This window comes from Lathyrus oleraceus, chromosome 5, assembly GCF_024323335.1.
Source record: "Lathyrus oleraceus cultivar Zhongwan6 chromosome 5, CAAS_Psat_ZW6_1.0, whole genome shotgun sequence".
In the NCBI taxonomy this organism is placed as follows: domain Eukaryota; kingdom Viridiplantae; phylum Streptophyta; class Magnoliopsida; order Fabales; family Fabaceae; genus Lathyrus; species Lathyrus oleraceus.
Window position 1 is genome coordinate 228,767,471 of NC_066583.1, and position 27,342 is coordinate 228,794,812.

General features: G+C 38.3%; 2 protein-coding genes across 10 annotated transcripts; both read left to right on the plus strand.

The window, feature by feature from the left end:
• Positions 1-2,124: 2,124 nt before the first annotated feature.
• On the plus strand, positions 2,125-8,518 carry LOC127083187 (uncharacterized). 7 transcript variants are annotated; one of them, XM_051023434.1, is made up of 5 exons: positions 2,125-2,406; positions 2,537-2,631; positions 3,069-3,321; positions 5,469-7,065; positions 7,279-8,518. In XM_051023434.1, exons 3-5 carry the CDS (start codon positions 3,244-3,246, stop codon positions 7,968-7,970), a joined length of 2,367 nt encoding a protein of 788 aa, XP_050879391.1. In that variant the 5' UTR covers positions 2,125-2,406; positions 2,537-2,631; positions 3,069-3,243; the 3' UTR covers positions 7,971-8,518. The 7 variants fall into 7 exon arrangements, with proteins under 7 accessions (XP_050879391.1, XP_050879392.1, XP_050879395.1 ...); XM_051023435.1 differs by having other exon boundaries at positions 3,116-3,321; XM_051023438.1 differs by having other exon boundaries at positions 2,125-3,321; positions 5,469-6,271; positions 6,548-7,065.
• A 462-nt stretch (positions 8,519-8,980) lies between these two features.
• Positions 8,981-15,381, plus strand: LOC127083189 (uncharacterized). Of its 3 annotated transcripts, none has more exons than XM_051023440.1 (14): positions 8,981-9,143; positions 9,318-9,455; positions 9,625-10,443; positions 10,711-10,811; positions 10,916-11,030; positions 11,288-11,365; positions 11,532-11,624; positions 12,037-12,120; positions 12,874-12,972; positions 13,373-13,435; positions 13,844-13,874; positions 14,092-14,138; positions 14,325-14,383; positions 14,810-15,381. In XM_051023440.1, exons 2-14 carry the CDS (start codon positions 9,408-9,410, stop codon positions 15,027-15,029), a joined length of 1,857 nt encoding a protein of 618 aa, XP_050879397.1. In that variant the 5' UTR covers positions 8,981-9,143; positions 9,318-9,407; the 3' UTR covers positions 15,030-15,381. The 3 variants fall into 3 exon arrangements, with proteins under 3 accessions (XP_050879397.1, XP_050879399.1, XP_050879398.1); XM_051023442.1 differs by having other exon boundaries at positions 9,075-9,143; positions 9,369-9,455; XM_051023441.1 differs by lacking the exon at positions 8,981-9,143 and adding an exon at positions 9,151-9,206.
• The last annotated feature ends 11,961 nt before the right edge of the window (positions 15,382-27,342 follow it).

Sequence of the window (27,342 nt, forward strand, 5' to 3'; positions counted from 1 at the left end):
ATCTTGCTATGAACACCATAGAAACATATTATTTATTTCTTTATGAATCATATAACCACTTGTCTTGTAACATTCACATATGAAGCAACTTTAATCCACTTTGTGAAGTAGTCAATGGCAACTAGAATGAAATGATGGTCGTCAGAATCCTTCAGTTCGATCATACCAATCATGTTAATACCCCATATAGAGAAGGGTCAGAGAGAAGTCAAAACATTTAATGGAGTTGGAGGAACATGGATCTTGTCACCAAACATCTGACATTTGTGACATCTCTTGACAAAGTTGTAACAATCGGCCTTCATGGTTGTCCAGTAATAACCATCCCAAAGGATCTTTTTGGCCATGACGGACCCTTTAGCATGTGTACCTTCACAACCTTCGTGTGAATTAGGATTGACATTTTGGAAAATGATGCTTGTGTGAAGTGAGGCATGAAATGCGTGAATTGATGATGAAACTTGGTCATTTTGTGTTGGGTTGCATGCGTTTTAACATCAGAAATAAGTTGCACATGTGCAGGTGGTCCCAAGATGAGAAGTGACATGTAATTGCAAATTTTGGGCTTCGTGCAAAACAGAGTTCAACATGCCATGTTTGAAGTTATGCCAAATGGAATCCACTCGTACATTTTGTGATTTTCTTTGTGCCTCTTGTTCATCTCATTGCAATGAAATAAATGTAAAATGAACCAACTCAAAAGGAGGCTTGAGTGAAAATGGAAAGTTTTGAAAGTTGAGGTTGTAACATGCTTTCTAGGTCATGTATTTGGTCAAACGTCTTGACATGTTTTGGGCATCTTGAGACTCCAAGTTCATGACACCATAACTTTTGATTCCCCCGTGCATTTTGAGCCAAACTTGGGCCAAATGAACTTTGTCATGAGTCTGACAAAACGAAAAAGGAATGAGATCAAAATGGCCTTGAACTGAAAATTGAATGGCTGTCAAGTGGGGGTTATGACAAGGTTTTGGCCCATTGTGGCAACTTAGTCCTTTCCAAAATTGAGGTCTTTAGGGGTTAAATTGATGCTTGAGCCTTGAAGCAAAGTTGTAGAGGAACTTATTAAGAACAATTGGCTCAAAGAAGCTTGTCAATTGGTTGAAAATTGAAGAAGTTATGGGTTTTGGACCAAAAGTAAGTCACATTTGCAAATTAGGTCAACCAAACTTGTGCCAACTTGAAGTTTTCTTGCATCCCAAGCCAAAATGATGATGGAATGAACATCCCTTAAAGAAAACTTGAATAAAACTTGAATGATCTTGAGGATGGCTTGAAGATTGGATGAAATGACATGGAAATTAACACGTGAACCACCCTTGAATCAATGGACACACTTGCATCTTTCTTGACCAAAATGACCGTTTGTTTTGTCTTGAATTGATGTATGATTACCTACATGAACAAATGAATAAGTACCATCTTTTATGATGCTTTGGTTAGTTGATAAGTGAATCAAAATGAAAAATCCTAATGTTAAGATTAAACAAATAATGTGGTCATACTTGTGAATCCATGACCCAATGGAATGGTCATGCTAAAGTCATTGATGCATTAAATGATTCCATGTATGCAAATGAAACTAAACAAAAGGTAAGAAAATGAAGGGTGAAGTTTGGGATATGAGACATGTATGTGCACCTTAGTACCCACCCCACCCCATACATGCACAATATATATTTATATATTTTAATTTATATTATTGTATAAAATTAACTATCTATCAATTTTTTAAAATACATCAATTTTCAACTACTACATTCTTAAAAGTGATCATTTATTTCATAATTCAACCATATATTTTTTAAAAAACTTTTTAATATTTTTAAAAATTTAAAATAATATAATATTTTACACTTGAAATATTTATTTTTATTATAAATACAGATAACTGATACAAACACTTACATATTCATAGACTCGAATACGAACTCAAATACCTAGATTATTTCCAATTTTAGATATGGGGACGGATAATATAGAACCTAATGCATTGCCATCCCTGCCATGAATGTACTTCTCATAAGCATAATAGTATAGACCATGCACATGATAATGAACCAAGTATACTTGGACAGTTGTCAATATACCATTTTATAACATATAAATAAATAAATACACACAAGAAGCCTTAAGCATCACAGATAGATATAATTCACAAACAACACAATCGAAGAGAATAAGCAGCGGGGGAAAGAGAGAAAGAAAGAAAACCCGGAATCTAGAAACAACCACCAAAACCCTCTATTTTTCTTCCCAATAACCACGTTTTTTTCTTTCTATTCTTCTTCATCTCAATTCCATTTCACTCTTTCGAGATCTTCTTCTGCAATGCCCACTTTGTAGTCGACAACTCAATCTCACAGCTTCCTTTTCCCCTTTTCATCGATACCTATTATTTTCTAGGTATCAATAACCCTCTCATTCTTTTTTTTTCCGATCAATTTTAGTCTTCTTTTACAATTAGGGTTAGGTTTTTTGTTACCGATTCCTGGTTTGTATGTACTCAGCTTGTTTCTGTTGCTGGATTTTCTAGGGTTTCATTGGATCGTTACTTAATACTTGCTCAATTTGGAATTTCGGACTGATTAGGGTTGCGTGAAATGGGCACATGCTCCGATCTCTTTAGAGGTTCGAATTGTGGATTTGGAATTACCGTGCTTCACCGTTTGTACTTGGAGATTGTTTATTCTTAAGATGCTCTTTAACATTGCTTATATGAGCATGGAAGAGGATTGTTTATATTAAACCAATATTAGATACCCTGCAAAGCCTGAGTTTTTTCATCTCTTGGTCTTTTTCATCTTTGTTGGGACATCATTGTGGTTTAGGGCCATCACTATAAGGAAAATCTGATACCAGCTTAATACATACTATTGTAAAGATTTTAATCCTAAGCAAATAGTTAATGAGCTTGTGTTGAATCATTTAGATTTGTACTACTAGTTAGCTTGAATAAGTGATTCCACGTAGATTTTGAATCGAATTTTAGTAGTATTAGTTTAGGCTATTTGTATATTTGGTGAAAGGAAGTAAGCCCTAGTGGTTTCAATAATTTGTGTTTGTAGTGAGTAAGGAGCTTATGGAGGAATATTAAAGCTTGAAATGAATGCAGTGACATGGTGCATGGACAGGAGAATAGTTGCCGGTTCGATTGCTTTCTGGAACACTACTACTGGAAAGTGATTGAAGCATTCTCAGTTTGGCAGAGAGGATACACTGGGCATATCTGGATTTTGTGCAATGTCGCGGTGCTTTCCATTTCCGCCACCAGGATATGAAGGGAAATCTAGAACAGATGATGTGGATTTACTAAAAAAGGTTAATACAATTTTCCTGTACTGTGCAAATTGTTTGACCTGTCATTATCTGGAATGCAAAACTGGATTTCTTTGTGAGCTTAGTGTTAAATGTGCATGAATAAGGTTCATTTTTCATGTTGCAAAGTTGAAGGCGAGGTTGCCTATGACTCCTACTTTTCATTGGATCCCATCACGGCGTAAGCTTTGAAGTACCGGTCTGTCCTGACATTGAAATGGCTTTTAAAAATGTCAGCAATGCATTTGTGGTCTGATTTAATCCCGGACTAGATTTTTGTCTTCTTCCATTTCTTCTAATATAAGTCCAACTTAGTTAAAGATCTTTGTAAACTGATAACATGAAGCATTTGAAATGGTCACTTCGATATTTCACACACATATACACACACACAGAAAAACATAAGCATGTCATAGTGTTTGATTGGGGTTTGGGTGCAGATGCAGTCAAAGATGATTGGATCATTTTCCTATTTTGATCAGTTGTGATTGTGGGTTCCTGATTGATGGAGTTTTGTTCTTGTTACTTATATCAGTACTCATGCGCGCACTTACCTACTGTTGCCTTTATCAGGATTCACATTAGATGTTTCTTGTTTATCTCCGAATTTGGGATTTTGAACTGACGAGTTTCCTAGTGCCGAGCACGTGGAGGGGAATTCTACATTTGCTGGTGAAGAGACAATGATTAAAAAGTTCATATGATTTCTTGTTTTTTTCACTTCCACTAAGATTTAAATAAAATCTTTGTCTGTATAGATTGCACCCATTTAGGTTTGATCCCTTAAGTTTTTCTCCATTTTCTGGGATATTAATTTTTTTCTTTGTTGAAAAATGTTGGTGATGTAAGTGGGAGGATTCAAACCCACATCGACATTGCCTTATCTCTCTAAACTTTATGTTCCTTCTCCCAAACCAACAAACCACCTTTTCACTCAATTTGGGTATCAGTTCTTATATATTTCTGCCATTTGAGAATGCTACATGGTCAAAGTGCTGATCTATCATTTATTTCAAAGTAATTTGTAATAGCATAAAACTCTTGGAAAAGAAAAATACATATTACTAAAGCCCTGTTTGTCGGTCTTACAATTTTTTCCTTCCAACGGTGGTGCTGACACGCCTGGTGTAGGTTAGGGGAAGGTCAAAACATAGTGTATGATTAGATATATAAGAAATAGTAGTCATAAAATTATAAGCCTTATAGATGGAAAAAGAAATACTTCACATATTCAAGTGTGGGGGATATATTATGCTGAGTTGAGAAAGTGTGGAAAATTCAACATATATGTTGTTGGACATTGGGAAATCTGGTTATGGTGGTGTGCCATCTCTTTATGGATGATAAACTCACCCGGACAGTTGGACAAAACATGAATTTGTTGTAAAATAATAACATTTGGGCTTTATGGTGTGCCTTCCCCTTCAAAATAAAAGTTGAAACCTTGAGGGCAAGATATTATACTTATGGTATGCTGTCTGGGAGTAGACGCCACTATAAGTGTGCTAGCTCTATTTGGAACTGTGTGGCTATGCTAATCTTAAAAATGGTCACAAACATCTTAGTGCTATTTTGCTTTAAGTTGCTCCTAAATATTCCGGTAATTCTTTGTCGGAATTAATGCCCCGTCCATTTATTTGGTAGGGTTATTATAAAGTGGATATACAAGTTGCTGGACATTATTTACTTGCATATTAGTACCGTTGTCTTGTATGAAATTTCGCCTCTGATATAAAACTGTTGGTCATCCTTTTGTTCAACTGGATGTGGGATTCTTATGTCAGTATGGATTTTTTTTATTGCAAGTAAACTTATTATCTGCTTGGGGAGAACTTTGTCTGTCACAGTATTAATTTTTGGCAGCATAGAAGCATATTGGCAATCATCTTCATTATTACCTTTTCTATTTGTTTGGTTATAAATTAGCAATTAATTTTGCATACTGTATGTTATATTGATAGGGTGGAAGTTAAAAGGTCTTGATTTTTTGTTATTTTTGCTGGATCTTCAAGGACCATGTTGAGTGGGCATCATATGGATGTTATTCTCTTATGCTGTTTTAAGAAAGGAGTGGGGATGTGAATTCATTTTTTTTTTTTTATATATTTAATTACTATTCATAATATCTATTTTTCACTATGAACTTCCAGGAAAGACGCAGAGAAAAAAAACGTAAAAAGGAGGAAAAGGAAAAGGAGAAGAAGGAAAGAAGGGAAAATGGAGAGAAAGAAGGAAGGGATGGAAAACATAAGGATAAAAAGGACAAAAAAGAAAAAAAGAAAAAAAGGGATAAAGACAAGGACAAGGACAACGGTAAAGATAAAAGTAAAATCAGTGCTACGGACAGAAAAGGATTTCCAGCTCAAGCTCAAGGTCTTAATGATGGTAATAATCTACATCAAAAGGAAATCAAACAAAATGACAAGGCTTTCTTGTTTGATGATAGACTTACCAAACAGTATGCCAGTTACAATGGAGAGAAGGCCAGAGAGAATAATCATCAGGTTGACGAGAATAGGGACTCTAAATTCCGCATGGAGTTGGACAGGAGGATTAGGGACAGTGATGGAGGAGCTGGGAATTCATTGGCTCAAAAGTTTTCAACTGCAGACCGTGGAAAGGACGAGGAGACTGTTATGCTGGTTGCTAAGAGTATTGGCGCTGGCAGTAGCACCTGGCCTGATGGAAAGGAGAAGTTCCAGGACAGGGGTGTCAATGCTAAAAAGATTGTTGGGAGAGGAATTCAGGCTGAGACCCGATCAATTGGAAATGCAACAGTTCAGAATCATGTTGTTGATGGTAAAAAGATTGGCACCTGGCCTGATGGTAAGGAGAAGTTCCAGGATAAGGGTGTCGATACTAAAAAGATTGATGGGAGAGGCATCCGGATTGAGGCCCGGCCAATTGGAAATGCAACAGTTCAGAATCATGTTGATGGTAAGAAGATTGGCACCTGGCCTGATGGTAAGGAGAAGTTCCAGGATAAGGGTGTCGATAGTAAAAAGATTGATGGGAGAGGCATCCGGATTGATGCCCGACCAATTGGGAATGCAACAGTTCTGAATCATGTTGATGGTAAAAAGATTGGCACCTGGCCTGATGGTAAGGAGAAGTTCCAGGATAAGGGTGCCGATTCTAAAAAGAATGATGGGAGAGGCATCCGGATCGAGGCCCGGCCAATTGGGAATGCAACAGTTCAGAATCATTTTGATGGTAAGAAGATTGGCACCTGGCCTGATGGTAAAGAGAAGTTCCAGGATAAGGGTGTCGATTCTAATAAGATTGAAGGGAGAGGCATCTGGACTGAGGCCCGACCAATTGGGAATGCAACAGTTCAGAACCATGCTGGAAACTGTCTTCCTAGGGTTGACGAAAAGCCCAGACCTTTGGAGAATAATTTTGACAAAATTTTGGAAGGAGCAGAAAAGGCTAAGGAAAAAAAAGATGATAAACGAGGAGATAAAAGGAAAGATGATAAAAAGGGTGATAAAAGGAAAGAAAAAGATAAGAAGAAGAAAGGGCACGGGAAGGACAAAGACAGGGATAAAGAGAAAAAAAAGGAGGAGAAAGCAAAGCAGAAGCTTGAATATAGAAATGGAGAGCAGAATAAATTAAAAGACAGCAACAAAGCCAGTCCAGTGGGCCCAAATTCTTCCACACAAGTATCCAAGAACTACCATGAGAATTCTATCTTTGAGGAAAATCTCAAGAAACGGAAGGAAATTGATTCAAATGGAGTTCTACATGGTGAGTGCCATATGTAATGAATCATGTTCTTGTTGCTGGTCAACCCAATAGGTTGCCAGTAGAAACATATTTTTCTTACTGCATCTAGAGAGTAATATCTTGATATTTCATAGTGGGGAATTTTTTCAAGTACAGTATTCAATTTTCTTGAGTTGTATGCTCATTATTTTGTGGTTGGCTGACGATTTTATTATTCTTTGAATTTTCTTTCAGTCAATGACAGTAGGCCCATTAAGTTGCCAAGACCCTCTTCCTCTCATCCTTTCTCTGAAAATGGGAGGACATTGGAACCTTGCCAAATTTCCCTTCAAAGTGTTTCAGATGGGCCAAGAGACCCCATTAATGGTAAACTAGAAAACAAGGAACGGAAGAAAAATGGCATCATTGAGGCTCCAACATCTGTGGTTTCTCCAAACAAGATTCCCACCGCCATTGTGCCAGCTGTTCCCACCACTAAAGTATCACCATCTGTGGTTTCCGCAAACAAGATTCCCACCGCCATTGTGTCAGCTGATCCCGCCACTAAAGTATCAACATCTGTGGTTTCCCCAAACAAGATTCCCACGGCCATTGTGCCAGCTGATCCCGCCACTAAAGTATCAACATCTGTGGTTTCCCTAAACAAGATTCCCACTGCTACTCTGCCAGCTGATCCGGTGACTAAAGTATCAACCAAACCACCCCATCCAGATACCAAGTACATAAGTCAGGTATATTCCGTACCGAAAGCAAATGAGTGGTCTGATTTTGTTGACCAAGAGTGGCTGTTTGACAACAATCGTTCGCAAGAACAAAAACCCGTGGTGAAATCTTCAGAGGTTGCGGATACACTGCAGGTATGGGCAGAAGCTGTGCATATAGAGCCTGCAGATGTTTTTGCTCTACCATATGTCATCCCATATTGATCATCCATGTGGCATACGAAACTTATCTGCACAAAACCTCCTGTTGCCTAACCTATCTGGGAGGAACAGCAGCCTATGGGCTAGAAATATATTCCACACTTGCTGATTCATTCTTTTATCATTTGCACGCTAACCAGCTGTTTGGATGGAGACTTATGTCTGGCTGAGACTGCCTTGATCTTGAAGTGATTTGAAGGGAAACTTATGCTGCAAAGTGATTGCATAATTTGCATGCCTGGTGCATTGCTGCAGGCCAAGTTGAGGGTGCACTTTATAGCGACAATTCATTCACAAATAGACCTCATAGAGGTAAATCACAGGTTGTGGAAAATGGATGTACAAGCTTGTGCAACTTTTGTTTTCTTCGTTAAAAAATTATTTTTGCCTAGAGCTGAGCCTGGGCAGCTAGCTTATTTCTAATTGAGAATGAGAATTTGAGAGAAATTAGATATGGTTTATGCAAACCTCAACACAATTTTGATTTGTAACATAGAACTTTTATTTACAAGAATATGTATGATAGAGGGGAAAAGTAATAGTCTGATTAATTGATTTAGCTTTCTAGCTTTCTGTAAATTTTATTCCTTATTTATCTTGGGATGTCAGAAAAGTCAAGGTAGAGTTGAAATTATTACATGGTATAGGTCGATTTGTTTCTTGGCAGTTATTGTCAAAATTTACTCAACGTAGATACTCTTAATTAATTCATCATTTTCAGATATATAAATGTCTTGTTAAAAAGGTTGAATTGCTTCATACATAATGAAACAAAAATTAAACCAAGTGTCATTAAGTCCTCCACTTCAAAGGCTCAGACGTTGAGTTAGTCCGATTAAGACTTTTAATTTAAAATTAACACTATTGCATCATACAAAATGTGTTTTCATAAAGTTTGTCTAGTGTTGAAACAATTCGGTCTTTCAAACTGAAAAATTAAAATGAGTGATCCATGTGTGATGTATTAGAGACAAAATTGTGGGAGCAAATAGGATGAGCAAAATGCGTTGAACCATACCCTCTATTTCCTTGTGGATAATCTACCAAAAACGTTCCACATAAATTTCTTATCAATATTTTTAAAATTAAAAATACATAAATAAATAATATTATTACAAACAAAAAAAATGAAAGCAAGACAAGCATCATCATCATCATACACGCAAAGGAGCTAAGGTGAGAGTGCCTTTGTTAAACATTTAAATCAAAATTAAATTAAACTAAACATAGATTAAAGTAGTAAGTTGAAGATCAGTTCTTTTTTGCTTAACATTATTAAACTCAAACTTAATATAATACAGACATTTTTCGAAGAAAAAATAACTAATTGCATGTATTGATTTTAACCAGAGGATGATAGATGCCAGAGCCTGATAATGTTTGATTGATTCATGTGTTCAGTGTTCATTCATTCATCATCGTCTTCAATTCAATTTCAGAATGTTGCCTTTTTGCTCAGCCACTCCGTGTTATTCCCCTTCTTCTCAGGTCAATTTCTATCCATTTCTTTTCAATTTTCCAATATCCATGAATTTGTTGTTCTTTGCTGAAATTGGGGGGAAAAGATTTAGGATATTATCACTATTTCAATCATTTGCAGTTTTTTTCTATGTGTTTGGTAGAACACTTAGAACAGTCAATTTTGTTGTTATTGTAGATTCCCTTATTTGGGGGACTTCAATCCTTGTGTCCAATTCGAAAGGATCTTGAGAGTAGATGTGTTGTGGAAGAAAGTTTACATTTAGGTTTGCATTATGGAACACCTTCACTTAGAAATTCATTTGCAACACAAGCTATAAAAACTGTCTCAGCATGGGAAAATTCACCAGTAGCAGTAAATGGAGAATTCAGATTCATAGAAGAAAGGTATAGTTTATCTACTGTCCCTGAGGATCTTGTAGACTTTGCAAAACAGTCGGCTGAAGGTTCTGATGCATTAGTAGCATCTGCACAACCAGAAACAATACTATCAAGTACTGATATAACACCGGGGAACCTTGAATCTGTACCCAGTTTGATTCAAGGTACAAAAGCAAGTGTCGGTGACCTTGTTACCGGAATCAATGAGTCATTCAATGCCTCTATTAATAAAGGAGAAAATGCTCTCCGAAGCTCAGTGGATACGGTCACTAATTTTGTTGAGTCCGTTGTTAAAAATGCTACTACATCTGCCGATAATGCTTTTAGCAAGGCATTTTCTGCTGTTGATCAATCGGGGGGATTGGCGAATAAGAAAATTACTAGCTTTTCAAGTGAGATAAATGGAGTCACAGGTAAGGCACCTGGTTTGGTTATTGATGTGTTGCGCCGCTCAATCGTTGCGGTAGAGAGTTCTCTATCAACCGGGGCTTCCTATATTGTTTACCTATATGGGTCAGCCAAGGAGTTCCTTCCTGCAGAGATTAGGGATACAGTCGGTTTATATGAAGATAAAGCAACACAATTCTTGAGGCCTGTTGGATCTGGAACTCAACAGGTAATATATTAATAGAGATTCAACAGAATTCTTTACTCTCAAGTCTCAATTTTGTTTAATGTTTCTAAAACTTGACTTGAATAAGAATTGTCAAATGAGTCAAAAGTATTTTCTATATGGGTGGCTCTTCTTTAGCTCTAGCATAAGAAGTTCTTTCCTTTGATTCATGTTTTAAATCCTGTGTTCTTGTTCTTGATGTATGGTGTTTCATTTCGCAACTATTCTAAATCTGCTAGCATATGTTGATAAATTATGTCCCATAATCAGATATACACGGCTTTCTATTCATTGGAGAAGAGTCTCGGCTTTGATCCAAACGACCCAATTATTCCCTTTGTTGTTTTTGTGGGCTCTTCAGCAACATTATGGTATGAATTTATCTTTCCTCAAAAGTAAAAATTGTTACTTATCTGCATTGAAGAATTGAATTTCCATCACAATGCCATCTGTAATAGATGTCAGATATATGCAGGGCTATTTATTGGTTGTGGAAATATGGAGGTTACTCAGGAGATTTATCCCCTGAATCAGCTTTTGAGCTCTTGGTTGGGGACTCAAATGCTGTACTTATAGATGTCCGCTCTGAGGCAAGTTATGGTCAATTTTTCAGGGATTTTTAATTTGAAAACAGGAGAAACAGTCATACAATTTATGAAAGTTAAGTCAATAAATATTGTGTTTTGAATCTTTTGATGCTCATTCTATTTTTTTCCCACCTTCCTTTCAAACTCAAACTATGGTCTTTTGGTATTATGGATGTATCCAATCTATTTGCATTTGTTTGGCTGGCTATTTTCATTATCAATATTGACCAACGAAGTTGCTGCTCCTTTCCTTTATGCAGGAGTTGCGAGAAAAAGACGGTATTCCTGATATTCGACGGGCAGCTCGCTTTCGCTATGCAAGTGTGACTCCAGTTGAGGTTGGTTTAAAACATGATAATACTTGAAAAGTGTGACAAGTATATTTATGCTATACCTTAACTATGTTAATTGGAATAGGCCGAGAATCATGGTCAGCTGCTCTATGGATTAGTAAGTAATTTGTTATTTATCCACGGATAAAGAAACATATTATGTCGTTTTCAGGTTGATGGCTCCATACGCAAGTTGTTGAAGGGTGGTAGAGACCTGGATGACTCCTTGGTCGCCGTTGTTATTCAAAATTTGAAAATTGTTAAGGTATTTAGCCTTGCAACTCGAAACAGGGTCTTTTGTACTGAATAAAGTTACTTGGAAATGTGTGGAATAATCCCTAGACAGTTAGTAAAATTTTCTTTCATGTGATACTACAAGCCCTTAAATTACATTCCTTTTACTTTGATCTTATAACATTAAACGCATATTAAAAGTTATGTGGTTTTTATAAAACACGTTGTCTTTTTTATTTTATTTTATTTTATTTCTGGGAGGACATTAAATGGCTTTATAAAGTGCCTTTTTATTTTGTACCCTGCATAATAGGTGAAAGTCTGTGTTAAGATTGAAATATATATTCAATGATTTGAAGCTTGTCTATGAATACCTTTTTACTTTTACCTTATTATTTGCATGAGAAATTATGTATGAGATATTTATTTTATATGGTCTATAGGACAGTTCCAAGGTTATTGTGTTGGATGCTGATGGTACTCGTTCTAAAGGCATTGCAAGATCCTTGAAGAAAATTGGGATCAAGGCAAGTCTGTCAATAATTACTGAGATATTTGTTGCAAATTTGTAATGTGATAGTGACATTATACAACATAAATATAGTGCTGCAACATAAATAGAGTACTAACCATCTAACCTGCTGCATGTCTTACTGTTTACTCATTCGTCTAAACACATTCCAAATCTTATTTTCTTGCTGAAGATTGCATAACAAAATGCTTGGCTTTTTAGTTGGAGATTTGGTATCTAGATAGCAAAGAATAGTTTGTACCGCATCTATATCTGATATAGAATCATTGAAACTTGTAATAGTATTTTAAGGTTAGGGTTGAAGAGCTTTGACATGGCAACGTTACTCCTACTATTTCTATGACTCAAGTCTTGATTTTCTACAAAGCAGTATCTTAATCATATTATCTAATAAGTATTGCACATGTTCACCTTAGTTACGAGCGTGAATGGATTGCACTCATGCAAAAATTGTCAATATATGTCGAGTTGCAGTTCATAATTACCCAGCACTAGACAAGACACTTTGATGCTTTGAATTTTGGAATTGTAAACGAAAAAGGCAAAAACTAGAATTTGAGGAATTCTAGATTCTCCAACTCATGTTCAAACCAGCACTTAGTCCTTTTGTGTCAACATCAGTGCCAAACAAGTTTAATTTAAACTCGAAGACATCCTACCCTCTGCACAATCAACTTATTCATCAACTTTTGAAATTTGATTCATATATGGAAGTAGAATGAAATCTAACAATGTTGATATTTTATAGAATCCATACTTGGTCGAAGGTGGCTTTCAGTCTTGGGTGAAACAAAGTCTCCGCATCAAAGAACTCAAACCTGAAACAGCACTTACCATACTTAATGAGGTATTTGGCAAACTATTTATGTGTATCTATATATTTATGAATATGAACCCCGGTTCTCCATTACTAACAATTTGGGATGATTCATTTTCTTACCCCTCCTACCATTTAAGCTAACCACCTTATCAATTCTTTATTTTTAATGCATGCAAAAAAGATTAAGGAGAAACTTGTTTGACTATGGGTCCTTCTGTTTTTAAAAAAAAAGCCAATTTTATTCAAAAGATATGTTTAATAAAATTTGTAATAGCTAGAGGGGGGAGTCTTAGAGGTTCAAAATAGCGGCTTCTAAAAAAACAGCTCTAGAAACCGTTGCATTGTAGGACCACTGTTTTTTAAGCTCACACAAATGGATATATATATTGGTCTTTTCATCAATGAATGCGCATTTGTACTTTCACAGGAAGCTGAAGCAATTCTAGCGGATATTATACCTTCTCCTTGGCAACTTTTAGGTTATGGTACGGTATGTATCAACTGTCAAGTTACTTATATGACATCTTTGTGATTTTTTCAACTTAGTTTTTTTATTTATCATTTTGGTTGGATTCTCAGAATGCTAATGGCTAAGTTGATTTTATAAGGTTCATATTTCATAACATGGTATGGAGAATACCTTCATAGGGTAAAAAAACAAGGTTTCAGTCAAGCAACTTATATTGAGAATAGTAGAGCAGAAAAAATGAATTGATGGCACTTTCTAGTTATTTAATTTATTTTATCGTCAACAATTATCTTACGTAAATATCTTGTTCTCTTCCTTGATACCACCAAAGCAACCATTCTTGTCATCTTTTGTTTTGATTTAGAAATGCTTACATTATTTTATTTGATTGTTATTATCTAATAATAAACACAACTACTTTTGATTCAGGCACTACTTGCGGGATCATATGCATTAGTAGGTGCGTGCAAGTTCTCTTCCAGAATACGTGAATTTATTCATAATCGATTTCTCTTGGATTACATCTATGTTCTATGGCTAACTTAAAAATAAGGCTTATACCATTTAACATCATGCATGAGTGACTGGAGGTTTTCTACGCTTCTATTGGTTTCAACCACTTGTCAACCATTCATTTATTTAACTGATCTGACATAGTGCAATCATTACTATGCCAGAGTGGGAGAAAACGTTGCAGTTAATTGGTGTTTTTGGCCTCAGTTTGGTATGTATATTCTCCTTTCAGCTAGTGCTTCAATTGATTATTGTTTCTTTAAAAGAATATGGTTCATATATCAACTAAGGTTGGGAATAGCATGATGGGTCCATAGTTTTTGTATACTGGGAAATTCTCATATTCTTACTAGGTGATTTTTTGTTTCCTTATATTTTTCCCAACGTATATTACCAGACCATTTATCTGCGGGTTTCTTCATATGAAAAGTCAGAAGATTTGAGGCAAGATTTGAGGTAAGCATACTCTTTGATTGATATCATTAAATTAGACAATGTTTGAATAATTTAGTTATTATCCAATAGCCATTTATGTCTTCAGTTATCTTAATATTCAAGTCATGGTAGCTGTACACAAGCTTTTCATTTCCATGATGTGAACTATATTGGCTATTTAGTATGGATTGTGTTCGCTAAACTTAACATTGCATAGACACAAAGTTCATCATTTCAGACGCGCAAAAGGATCATAAATTGTGTGTGCCTCGATAGAAGATTTAAGTGGACATAAAGAGTGTCATCCAAATCTACATGCAGTTTCAATTTTAGATTTGGTTGGGTGACACTCTTTATGTTCGCTAAAACAGAGTGTCACCCAAAAGCTAAACCAACTCTTAAGACATAACATTTGTTAACTTCTTTATCTTTTTCTGTTCTTTAAAGGTCGTTGCTTGCACCTGTTAAACTTGGAGGTCAGGCATTTTCATGGGCTGCTGGAAAATTGGAATCAAATGGGATAGGGTTACCTACATCACCTTCATCCTTGGATGTCCAGAACCGGGTGCTACAGGCTGCTGCCAAACATGAATCCCAACCATCTGATAGTGAAGGAAACCAAGACCCAAATCCTGAATCCACAGTTACTCTCAACCAAAATGCATGAGAATATTGTTCCAGATTGTCATGTGCTAACATGGAAACAAGAACAGAGATTAGTATGGTCACAACATTAACTCACATGACATGAAGTTTGCAAGTTGACAGTATCCAACACAAGGATGGCTGTGGCTGTATTTCATTATTTTTAGTGCCACACGTTGCAAGAATGCCACTGGTGTTTAGCACAATTTCCACCATCAAAATAATAAGTGTAATTGTTAAATAAGTTATTATTTGCATGATGAAAATTGTACTAACAATTTGTGGTGTTGCAACTAATAGTTTTGTAAACTATACTCTTCAAAAAAATTCCTTTGATGTTTAGGTCTTTTACCAAAAGAATTTCTTACGGTGTTTCTAATGTGTCTCTAATGCATCATTTGAATTTTCACAAATGTCCCATAATTTCGGAGATGCATCTTCGGACGCATCCTAACAAACATTCAACAAATGCCATTCTGAGTTACACCTTTTTTTTACTTTATTCCGTAGATACATCTCTGGAGAGACACACCAGTATTATAATCAATAGAAAAGTAAATTTTCAAATGAAATTGACATTCATAACATAAAATAAGCATTACATTGAAATTCTATCTTCTTTTACTTTCTATGATGTGATGAATAAAAAGGATGGAGATTTAAAGTGAAAAAATAGATTGAGAATGAAGGATTTTTAGGGTGAAGAGTTTGGTTGATAACCAACTATGTCAATAATGACTGTGTAATCATGCAACTGGTTCTTTTATCAGATATTTTCGAAGATGCATCTCCGGAAATATCTTCGAAAATATCTGACATACAAATGTGATGTAAATTTTAAAATGCCGTCTATAATTTCGAAGATGCATCTTCGCAATATCTACTGAATCGTTAAATAATTAAGGTCTTTATTAAAATGTTTCAGAGATGTATCTCCAGAATGAAAATTATCCAAAATATAATGCGCCTCTCAGGATGACCTTACTTGAGTGGGCAAGAGTTGCGTCCGAAGATGCATCTTTGAAAACGAAGAGTATTTGTGAAAATTCACGTGATACAGTAAAAAGATCTAAAGTGCTTTAAGAAATTCTCTTTACCAACAAAATCCTACAAACACAATTCGTTCGCAAATGGAAAATGCATTAGAATAGTAAGCACTCATTATCCTAATGGATAATCTAAATTCATTGAAGAGATGTCGCTTTTTATACAGAACTACATCGAGCGAATTGTAAATGTTGAAAGTGACGATAACTGTAGTTTTCGATCTGTTTTTCACCCTATTTCATTCTCGCGCAATCATATTAAGCCTGTTATCTAACACACACATTGAGGAAATCTGTTAGTGATTGTGATTTATTTTTGCCAACAGGGTTCTGGTATCACAAGCGGCTCACCCCTATTTCCATATTGCAGTTGCGGGGGATCGGACTGTAATCCTCCATACCAAGTTCAGAACCAGACACCTCTGAACCAACAAAAACAAGAACTTTATTATATTTTTTTCTTTTTCTTTTTGAGATTTCGGGAGTTTTTTTAGTCTAGTATCTAAGTGGTTCTACCTCCCTTCCAACCGAAGTCGTGGGGGATCAGGTCGTAATCCGCCTACCAAGTTTCGTGCCAATCACCTCAGGACCAACTAACGATTGGTATTTATTCATCTTGTTATTAATTTGGCTCAAAATCACTTGCCTATTTTCATCGACCTTCCTACTTAGCGTGTGTTTCAGATGGTGTTGACTGCTGGTGTAAACCACTTAAGGGGTACTTGCAAGGACTAGAATTTAAGGTTTTGGCATAAAAGGTATTCAAAATGATTTTGCATATTAGGAAGTTTAGAGTGTCAGGACAGTACCGATATTATCGAAACTTTTCCAAGTCTCTATAGTAAAGCTTATATGTTACGACAACCTATATACTTTCAGAGTGTTATGTGATGAATCAAGAAGATTTTTTTTTGTTATGGCTCAAGAAAATGGACAAATTTCATAAACATCAAAAATCACGCATAAAGACTCGCCAACACATGCAATGAATCAGTGAACAAATTAAAACTAGTAAAGAAATCCTAAGCAATTATACTAAAAAGAAATAAATCTATCTAGAAAGCAAGGAAAGGAAAAGCGGGGAAATGATCAAAACATGCATTAAAGATTAAAAAAAATGAGCAAAAATCCAAAGGTGCATAATGGAAATGAGTAAAATAGCCGCAAAGAAAAAAATCTAGAGTAAATCTAATAACGGTGAAAATAAGTTTCTGCCCTACACAAGAACTAAGCATTGTCCTCAATGCTTAAAAATCCGCGGATGGAGTAGAGTTCTTGATAAACGTGGTCCATCTGTTCCCGCATAGAATCCATGAAGTGGTGGAGATCGTTACTAAGAATTGAGATATCAGTTGGATGGCAGTAAGTTCAACGGTATGTGGGTCAGGATTATTGGGTTCAACCAGAGGTGATGAGGGAGCATTTTCAGTAGAAGATGAGTGGTACTCTTCTTGATTTCCCAAAAGGTATCGTCAATTGTCACAATTATGTATGTTAGTCCTTTCCGGTTTTGGGATAGTGAATTGGTGTACTGGTTCGTAAAGGACTAGAATCTTAAAGGTATTGGGTCCTTCTTGCCTCACTAATCTTCTATTCAGGAAATGTTCAATGTTGATCAGGTTATAACCACATAAAGGTTCTAGGTGTGAAACTCGATTGCGAAGGCCTAAAACTATGGTGTTATGGGTGACCATACCACCAACATAGATGTTCTCGATAACCTGGGTGGCTACTTTGGCTAAACCCGCCATCAAGAAGGCAACAGAGTGGATTGAGCGGGACTGAAAAATACTGAACATGAGAAATACTTCTTCTTTACTGACTGGTCCAATATTTTCAGCTTTTCCAAAAAAGGTTTAGGCCGCAACCATCTGGAAATAACTGATGGCAGGGTTATGGATGAGAGGGGGGGGGGGGTTCATTCTTTCATAATCAAGAGGATAATCTTCAGTGATGCTACCCCATAAAAAATCTAGTTCCTATTTCATATCATCACCTACTGGTATCTCGGTGTAGGTTTGGGGTCCATACTGAAAAGTTAAGAGTCTGGCTAGTTTATCATGTGTGAGTCAGTATTGCTTCCCAAAGAGTCAGAAGGTAGCAAAGCCTTAGACTCGGTCTATTCCTACACGAGGGTTGTATCAGTAGGAGTTTAGGAACTCCAATGTCAGGTTCTTATAGGTTGGGTGTTTGTGCATAGATAAATGGTCCCAATTGAGTTGGTTAAACTTGTACTTCACACTGTCACAGAGACCTAAAGCTATTAAGCTAGGGAAGTTAGGGTATCAGGTTGGTGAAATGGTTCTTTCAGCTAAAACTTCATAGCATCTTCTCTGAGCTCCGTCTCTGAAGATCACTCACATGTTATTTATATTCTCCATCTCTAAATGGTTAGTAGGAAAAGTTAGTCAGAGTCAGACCTGTAACGTAATAAATCAAAAGTTAGTCTTGTTAGTAGGAGTAAAAAAATCACCGTTATACAAAGAAAAGAAAAGTGCAAAAAAAATTGACAATGAAACCGTGGGTTGTCTCATATGAAACACTTTGTTTAATATCGGTAGCTCGACATTAATGTCAATCGGGTTATTTGTGTAGTGTCGCAACCTAAATGCGAAACGAAACAACCGGCGAGAAAAGAAAATGACAAAAGAGTCGCCACCGTGCGTTATTTATCCCAAAGGAGGGAAAGGAAACGCTCGAAGTAAACCTGGAAAAAAGGAAAGGAAAAGACAACGTCTCGCAACCAAATCTTGGGTTCGGGAGTCGATTATGCGAAGGGAAGGTATTAGCACCCCTACGCATCCGTAGTACTCTACAGGATCCACTCTTGTTGTTCTTGTCTAAAGGGTGTGGGTTTGTCTAAAGTACTATTTACTAAAAGAGGGGTCAAAAGAAAATGACTCGCACGGATGTCGCATCCACTGCATACGTATCTCATATGAATATGAGAATCAGAGTCTTCGTAGCTCGGCTACCTATGGGTTAAAGAGGAGTGTGCTCGCTAAGACATCGCGTCTTATGCCTATGTATCTCATCTGGAATGAGAATCAGAGCAAGCCGTAGTTCGGCTAACCTATTTTTGTTTGTTTTGTGTTTTTTAGGTGAGCGACGTTACTACGCAATCTACCGGATGCTCGACCTTTGGAGACTTACTCGCCTGTAGTAGACGGAGTTAACGTGTTCTTAGGAGAAGAAAAATCAATGAGTTTGTTCTGTTTTAGAAATGCTCATGCAAAAAAGGAAGTCCTAGACGAAGGAACCGTGCTACCTTAATTGAGATGCAGACAAGAGACTATACGAAGTCTAGCAATCCTATGGGGAGATGATCACACCATACAAAACAAACATGCATAAAGTAAACACGCCAACAAGGGGGCTCAAACATACGTGGGTAGGGCTTTAGTCAAGAGGCGTCATATCAACCTCGACAAACAAGCCATGGAAAGGTAATCAAATGGGCTCTTAACCACTGACATTGAACGTCAGGGTGAGCAGATCAAAAGGGTAATGAGGATAAGACCTCATAGCTCTTAACCCTGGACAGGGTGAGCTCATGACAAAAAAATGGGGATTCAGGAAGATGGAACCCTCTCCACTGACTGATCGGACAAAAGATCTTGGCTTTTGTTCTGAAGCATCGACACGTAGTGTGAGCATAAAGAACGACACACTGAATAACGGAGGATTGACTACTAATCCCTTTTATCCGTCAATTGCCTCTTCATGGAGGTTTTTAGCACTGGTGCCTTTTCTTGGAGGTCTTTGGGCACAAAAGTAAACACACAAAAAACATCGCCTCCTATCGAGGTCTCCCAGCTAAGAAAGCGGTAAAATGCGGGAAAGATGTAAAAAGGATCAAGAGATCTACCACACGGATAAGGATCCGAAATAACAGCAACTAAAGAAACGAGAAACCCAGAGATCTCTCAAGCTAGCACCATCAAAGAAAGCAAGTCAGCAAAGCAATCAGAATAAATCTCCAAATGGTATCCCACAAATAAAGTGGAATACCAAGCAAGCTATCTCTTCAAGAGTCATGTGAGCCCTCACAAAAACTCAACAAACAAGTTAGAATAACAAGACGGGGTGCAATCAAGAGTTACACCAAACCGAAGAATCATAGCAACAACATGAATCATGCCATTAAAGTTCACAAAAAGCTCACAAAAAACAACCTAGGATAGGAGGCCTAAACCTCTTGTCAAAGAAATGCATCAAAAGGGTATCAAAACTCAAAGTCAGGGAGCAAGGATCCACACATCAAGACATGACATACATACTAAAACATGTGCCCGGATGCTATAGAAAGCATGTCATAACAAACACAAAACAGATTGGAGAGCAAACAGAAAAAGCAGCTACTGTCGCGATCGCTACTGCTTCGCTTAGCGAACGCTTAGCGAAGCTTCGCTGCAGGCTCGCCTAGCGATGAGCTAGCGAATGCCTGTGGGTTCTGGGTTCTTCTCTGATAACATTCCGATCTCAGAAACCCCAAACCCTATGGTATCCATCTCAGCAACGAAGTGATTAAACATTCAAGGCATTATTCTACACATTCATGCACATCTAAAACCAAATGCAAAACCTAACGATACCCACTCTTCCAAATTCACCCATAATACCTCATACATTCAGAAAATTCAAATTGAAAGCATAAAGTAATGGAAATAAGGGCAAACCTGATTGGAGAGATCAAATGAAATTGAATTGCACCGTTGGGTTCGCAGAACAATCTTAGGGTTTATATTAGAGGGAATTGATTCTTTGCAGATGAGTTCCCTTCAGTCTCTGGAGGCTGCTCTGAATTCTGTTAATTCTTCTCTCTCTTCTTCTCTCTCTCTTCCAGGGTTTTGTTCCACTGAAACTTTAGAATTTATAACTTGATTTTCGTGGCTTTGTGGGCTCAAATGAGAGAGGTCCAAGTCCAAGATTTTTCTGTTATATTTTTTATTTTTAAAACGCGTGCGCTTCGCCTTGCGAGCATGACAGCTCAGACTCGCTAGGCGAACCACGCTGCTCGCCTAGCGAGCATGACAACTCAGGAACAAACTTTTGCTCCTTCAAAATTAGCGTTTTGAATGATGAATAAACCCCATTTGAACATGTTGGAAGTAACTCAAGTCATTCCCTTGTGTTGACTGATCACCCAAATAGAACCCACAAAGTGTCTTGGATGACATTCAAGCTTCTTGGATCTAATTCTGATTGACATGATGGAATGCAATATGAAATGTTAAATGTACTAAAAATGAATGCATGAATGAGGGGCAAATTTGAGGTGCTACAGCTGCCCCTATTCAATCAACTGGAGACCTGAAAAGAAGATAGCAGCGACTTTCGCACTTTCGAGGTATCAAGGGATTGAATACAATAAAAGCCCGAAAATTTACACCGAAGTGAAGTGAAGTAACAATGCCTGTCAGAATCGGCAAAGAGGTGGTCTTGAAAGAAGAATTCGTCTGGTACGGTGAGAGTCGGTCTGAATACCGAAAAAGAATGTTAACCTAGATACCAAAATAAATGGTAACACAGAAATAACCATGGCCTGAATGCCGCTCATCCGTCTGAATACTGGAAATGACTTCGATCTGAGCATCGGAAGATATGAGATTATTAATATCGGTCTAAACACCGAGAGACTGGCCTGAATGCCACTTCGGTCTGAGTACCCGAAAAACTGGCCTGAATGCCACAAGTTGCGTCGATCTGAACGTCGGAAACTTCTTCGATCTGAACATCGGAAAATTGTCCTGAATGCCACTTTGGTCCGAATACCGGAAACCTGGCCTGAATGCCACAAGTTGCGTCGACCTGAACGTCGGAAACCTCTTCGATCTGAACATCAGAAAATTGGCCTGAATGCCACATCGGTCTGAATACCGGAAAATTGGCCTGAATGCCATTTCGGTCTGAATACCGGAAAATTGGCCTGAATGCCACAAGTTGCATCGACCTGAACGTCGAAAACCTCTTCGATCTGAACATTGGAAAACTGGCCTGGATGCCACTTCGGTCTGAATACCGGAAAATTTTGCATGCCTGTCAGCATCGGCAGAAATAGGGAAAACGATAATTGAGGCGGCGCGCGGGCCAACGACCTATGCTGGGGATAATAAGTCATGAACAACCTTCAGTCTGAGTACTGGAAACGACTTATGGCTTATCACTTGGGATACCGAGAATGCCTTAGGCTTTACATGCGTATGTTTGAATTTTTCAATGGCATAATGCTCCATGAAAATGGAAATGCTACGCGATTTGGGAGGATGCAATGCAATATGATTTTACATGCAGGAATGCGAAATGCTAGGTTAGAGAGAAGGCCAAGCAGAGGCAAGGAATTCTCCTGGGGAAATGATCACAATCTTCTGGACCCTGGCAATGCTGTTGGAGATACACAGCACAATGAACTCTGTGGGGAATGACCCACCACGCGGTGTTCTGACAATAACAAAATACCGAGACTCTGACTGAGGAGAGGACGACACTGAAAACTCACTGTTGAGGAAAACGACAGTGGTTCTGGCAACCATAATCTGCGAGAGAGACGACTCAGCAGGGGAAGCAAACACCGATACGGTACCGAGATCCTACTTCAAGGAAAGAGACCATGGGTCTAGCGTCGAGATCATCGATCTGGCATCGAACTCTGAGGAGCAGCCGCTTCTGCTAGGAAGATACAGTCTGACATTGTCAACTCCGCTGGGGAGTGTATAGTCTGAAACAAACGCTTGGGGAAGTACAATAGTGAGAGCCTACTGGGGATTGAAGAATCCAACGTTCGGACCAGCTCTGCAGGGATAAGATACTAAATTCCAACTGTTGAGGAAAAACATCCGCGATCATTTGATGGGGACCTTAAGGAAATGCCCCGAGTGTACCTGTTCTGAATAGAAGATCCAAAGCACTTAAAATTTACAGCAATTTTAAATGTTTATTAAGCATGTACCTGTAAAGCTCTTATGTTTCATGATGCAATGTTTATAAAAAATTCGGACGTCATTTTTTGCAAACAAAACAGTAAAATGAAAGTGAACACAGAGATATACTGAATAACATGATTTTATTGATTGAATGGCCTCTGAATAGGCATTTACATCCAGAAGCAATCCCTGGAAAGAGGTAATCGCACAAAAGATAAAAACAAAAATTAATCTAATGGCAATGTGAAATGGATTCCTATCGGGTTCCAATCCTGCTATGACTCGCTCGTCTTCAAGATCCTCCAGATGATCAGCTTTCTGAAAAGGGCGATTGGAATGTTTCCTACCTTTCGAGAGTTTCCAGTTATCGACATGGGATGAGATTAAGAACTACTCAGAACGCAGTCATTCGCTTAATCCCTAACTTTTGCTTGGATCGCCCTTTCGGGTTTTCAATCCACCGGGATACCCATTTTTGCCTAAGTTGCCCTTTCAGGTTTTCAACTTACCGGGTGTACAATCTTTTCATTTTTAATCCCTAATTTTTGCCTGAACCTTTTCATTTTCTTGGTTCGTCGGGATGCCCATTTTTTGCCTGGACTATTCTTTTTATTGTCCAGCGGGTCTATTTTATGCGAAGTATTTTTTAACTACGTCTGAGTTCACAGGGGAAGTGAAGTTTTCACCATCCATAGTTGCAAGAATTAAGTCCCCACCATCAAAAACCTTGGTGACAATATACGGTCCATCATAGTTAGGAGTCCACTTGCCCCTGTGATCTGTTTGAGGAGGAAGGATCCTTTTCAACACTAAATCTCCAACTTGGAAACATCGAGGACGCACTCTCCGATCAAAGGTTCTCTTCATCCGACTCTGATACAACTGCCCATGACAAATGGCTGCCATTCGCTTCTCTTTGATAAGACTCAACTCATTGAACCTTGTCCGAATCCATTCAGCTTCGTGTAACTCGACATCCAACAGGACTCTTAGAGAAGGAATCTCCACTTCAACAGGTAGGACTGCCTCCATACCATACACAAGGGAGTAAGGGGTTTCTTTGGTCGATGTACGTACTGAAGTACGGTACCCATGCAAGGCGAAGGGTAGCATCTCATGCCAATCTCTGTACGTGACGACCATCTTCTGCACAATCTTCTTTATGTTCTTATTTGTTGCCTCAACAGCGCCGTTCATCTTAGGACGATAAGGGGAAGAATTGTGATGTTGAATGTTGAAGTTCTGGCACAACTCCTTCATCATTTTGTTATTGAGATTAGAACCATTATCAGTAATGATTCTTTCAGGAATCCCATAACGATAAATGATTTCTTTCTTAATGAATCGGGCAACCACATGTCTGGTGACATTCGCGAAAGATGCTGCTTTGACCCACTTGGTGAAATAGTCGATGGCAACAAGGATGAAGCGATGCCCATTGGAGGCGGTCGGCTCAATCTTTCCAATCATATCAATGCCCCACATAGCAAAAGGCCACAGAGAAGACATCACATTCAAAGGATTTGGCGGCACATGTACCTTATCAGCATAAATTTGGCATTTATGACACTTCCGAGCATATTTGAAACAATCAGATTCCATGGTCATCCAATAATAACCTGCTCTTAACAATTTCTTAGTCATTGCATGTCCCCTGGCATGAGTACCGAAGGAGCCTTCATGAACTTCCTGCATTAGCATGTCCGCTTCGTGTCTATCCACGCATCTGAGCAAAACCATGTCGAAGTTCCTCTTATACAACACATCGTCTTTGTTCAAGAAGAAACTTCCTGCCAATCTTCTCAAAGTCTTTCTATCATTGTTGGATGCCCCTGTAGGGTACTCTTGATTCTTCAGAAAGCACTTGATGTCGTGATACCAGGGCTTGTCGTCAAATACCAGTTCAGCAGCAAACACATACGCGGCCCTGTCGAGGCGTATAACATCAATCCTGGGAGCGTGGTTCCACCGACTCACGTTGATCATGGAGGATAGAGTTGCAAGAACATCTGCCATATGATTCTCATCTCGGGGTACATGATACAACTTTACTGCTGTGAAGAAAGTCAACAATCTTCTCGTGTAATCTCTGTAAGGGACCAGATTGGGATGAAGGGTGTTCCAATCACCATTCACTTGATTGATCACTAGAGCTGAATCTCCGAAGATGTCCAAAGTCTTGATTCTCAAATCAATGGCTTGCTCAATACCCAAGATACATGCTTCATACTCAGCTTCATTATTGGTGCACTCAAAAGTCAGACGAGCGGTGAAAGGCATGTGGGCACCTTTCGGAGTAGTAATGACAGCACCAATTCCACTTCCTCTGGCATTGACAGCCCCATCAAACAACAAAGTCCACTTTCCGTCTGGATCAGGTCCCTCCTCAACAACTGGCTCTTCGCAGTCTTTCATCTTGAGGAACATGATATCTTCATCTGGAAAATCAAACTTCATTGGCTCATAATCCTCAACCGGCCGTTGAGCAAGATAGTATGACAAAATACTCCCTTTGATGGCTTTCTGGGATGTATACTGGATATCGTACTCTGTCAGTACCATTTGCCAACGAGCAACCCTTCCGGTGAGAGCTGGCTTCTCGAATATATACTTGACTGGATCCATCTTGGAGATCAATAAGGTTGTGTGAGCCAGCATGTATTGTCTCAATCGCTTAGCAGCCCATGCAAGTGCACAACATGTCTTTTCAAGCATTGAGTATCTCGACTCGCAATCTGTGATTTTTTTACTCAGGTAGTAGATGGCATGCTCTTTCCTACCTGTCTCGTCGTGTTGACCGAGAACGCAACCCATGGAATTATCGAGTACTGTCAAATACATAATCAGCGGTCTCCCTGGGACTGGAGGCATAAGGATTGGAGGATTTTGCAAATACTCTTTTATCTTCTCGAAAGCCCTTTGGCAATCATCATTCCACCTGATGGCCTGATCTTTTCTCATTAATTTGAATATTGGCTCACACGTGGCTGTTTGGTGAGAGATGAACCTTGCAATGTAGTTCAACCTTCCTAAGAAACCACAGACTTGTTTTTCTGTTCTTGGCTCAGGCATTTCTTGTATCGCTTTCACTTTGGCCGGATCCACCTCAATCCCTTTTCCACTAACAATAAAACCCAGCAGCTTTCCAGATCTCACCCCGAAAGTACACTTGTTCGGATTAAGCCTCAGCTTGAATTTTCTCAAACGCTCAAACAGTTTCTGCAGATTCACCAAATGTTCTTCTTCTGTCTGAGATTTGGCAATCATATCATCCACATAAACCTCGATTTCATGATGAATCATATCATGGAAAAGAGTCACCATAGCTCATTGATATGTTGCCCCAGCATTTTTCAGACCAAACGGCATCACCTTGTAGCAGAAGGTGCCCCATGGGGTTATGAATGTTGTCTTCTCCATGTCTTCTGGTGCCATCTTAATTTGATTATAGCCAGAAAAGCCATCCATGAAGGAGAATATCGAGAACTGAGTTGTGTTATCCATCAAAACGTTAATGTGAGGTAATTGGAAGTCATCCTTAGGGCTAGCTCTATTCAGATCCCGGTAGTCGACACACATCCGTACCTTTCCATCCTTCTTAGGTACTGGAATGATGTTTGCAACCCATGGCGGGTAATTGGTAACTGCTAGAAACCCTGCATCCAACTGTTTTTGCACTTCTTCCTTTATCTTGATAGCCATCTCTGGTCTTGTTCTTCTGAGCTTCTGCTTGACCGGAGGACACCCTTCTTTGAGAGGCAAGTGGTGTACCACGATGTCTGTGTCAAGCCCGGGCATGTCCTGATAAGACCAAGCGAAGATGTCAACATACTCTTGCAGCAATTCAATCAGCCCCTTCTTCATATTATGTTCCACAGCAACCCCTATCTTGATTTCTCTCTTGACGTCCTCGGTGCCGAGATTAATCACTTCAACAGACTCTTGATGCGGTTGAATGACCCTTTCCTCCTGTTTTAATAACCTGGCCAGTTCTTCAGGGAGTTCACAGTCTTCATCACCCTCTTCTTCAGCTTGAAAGATTGGATTTTCAAAATCGAAGCGAGCCATAGCAGAACTGTTATCAATAGGATCCGGTGACGTGCATCTGCACGAGTGATGGTATGTGCTTATGAGTGTGAACAAGAAGTGGAAACTAAACAAAACATTGCCAAATGTATATATTTTTTTTATATTTTTGATTTTTGAAAACTGCAAAAATAGAAAGACAGTGAACAAAATATTTGAATGCAAAAAGACGTCCTTTATTTATGATAAAAAATGCAGGTATCCACATAGATGAGCCCTACAATGAGTCATTACGCCCTGGGCGGAACGTAAGACTTGGATATGCATGAATAAACAAAGA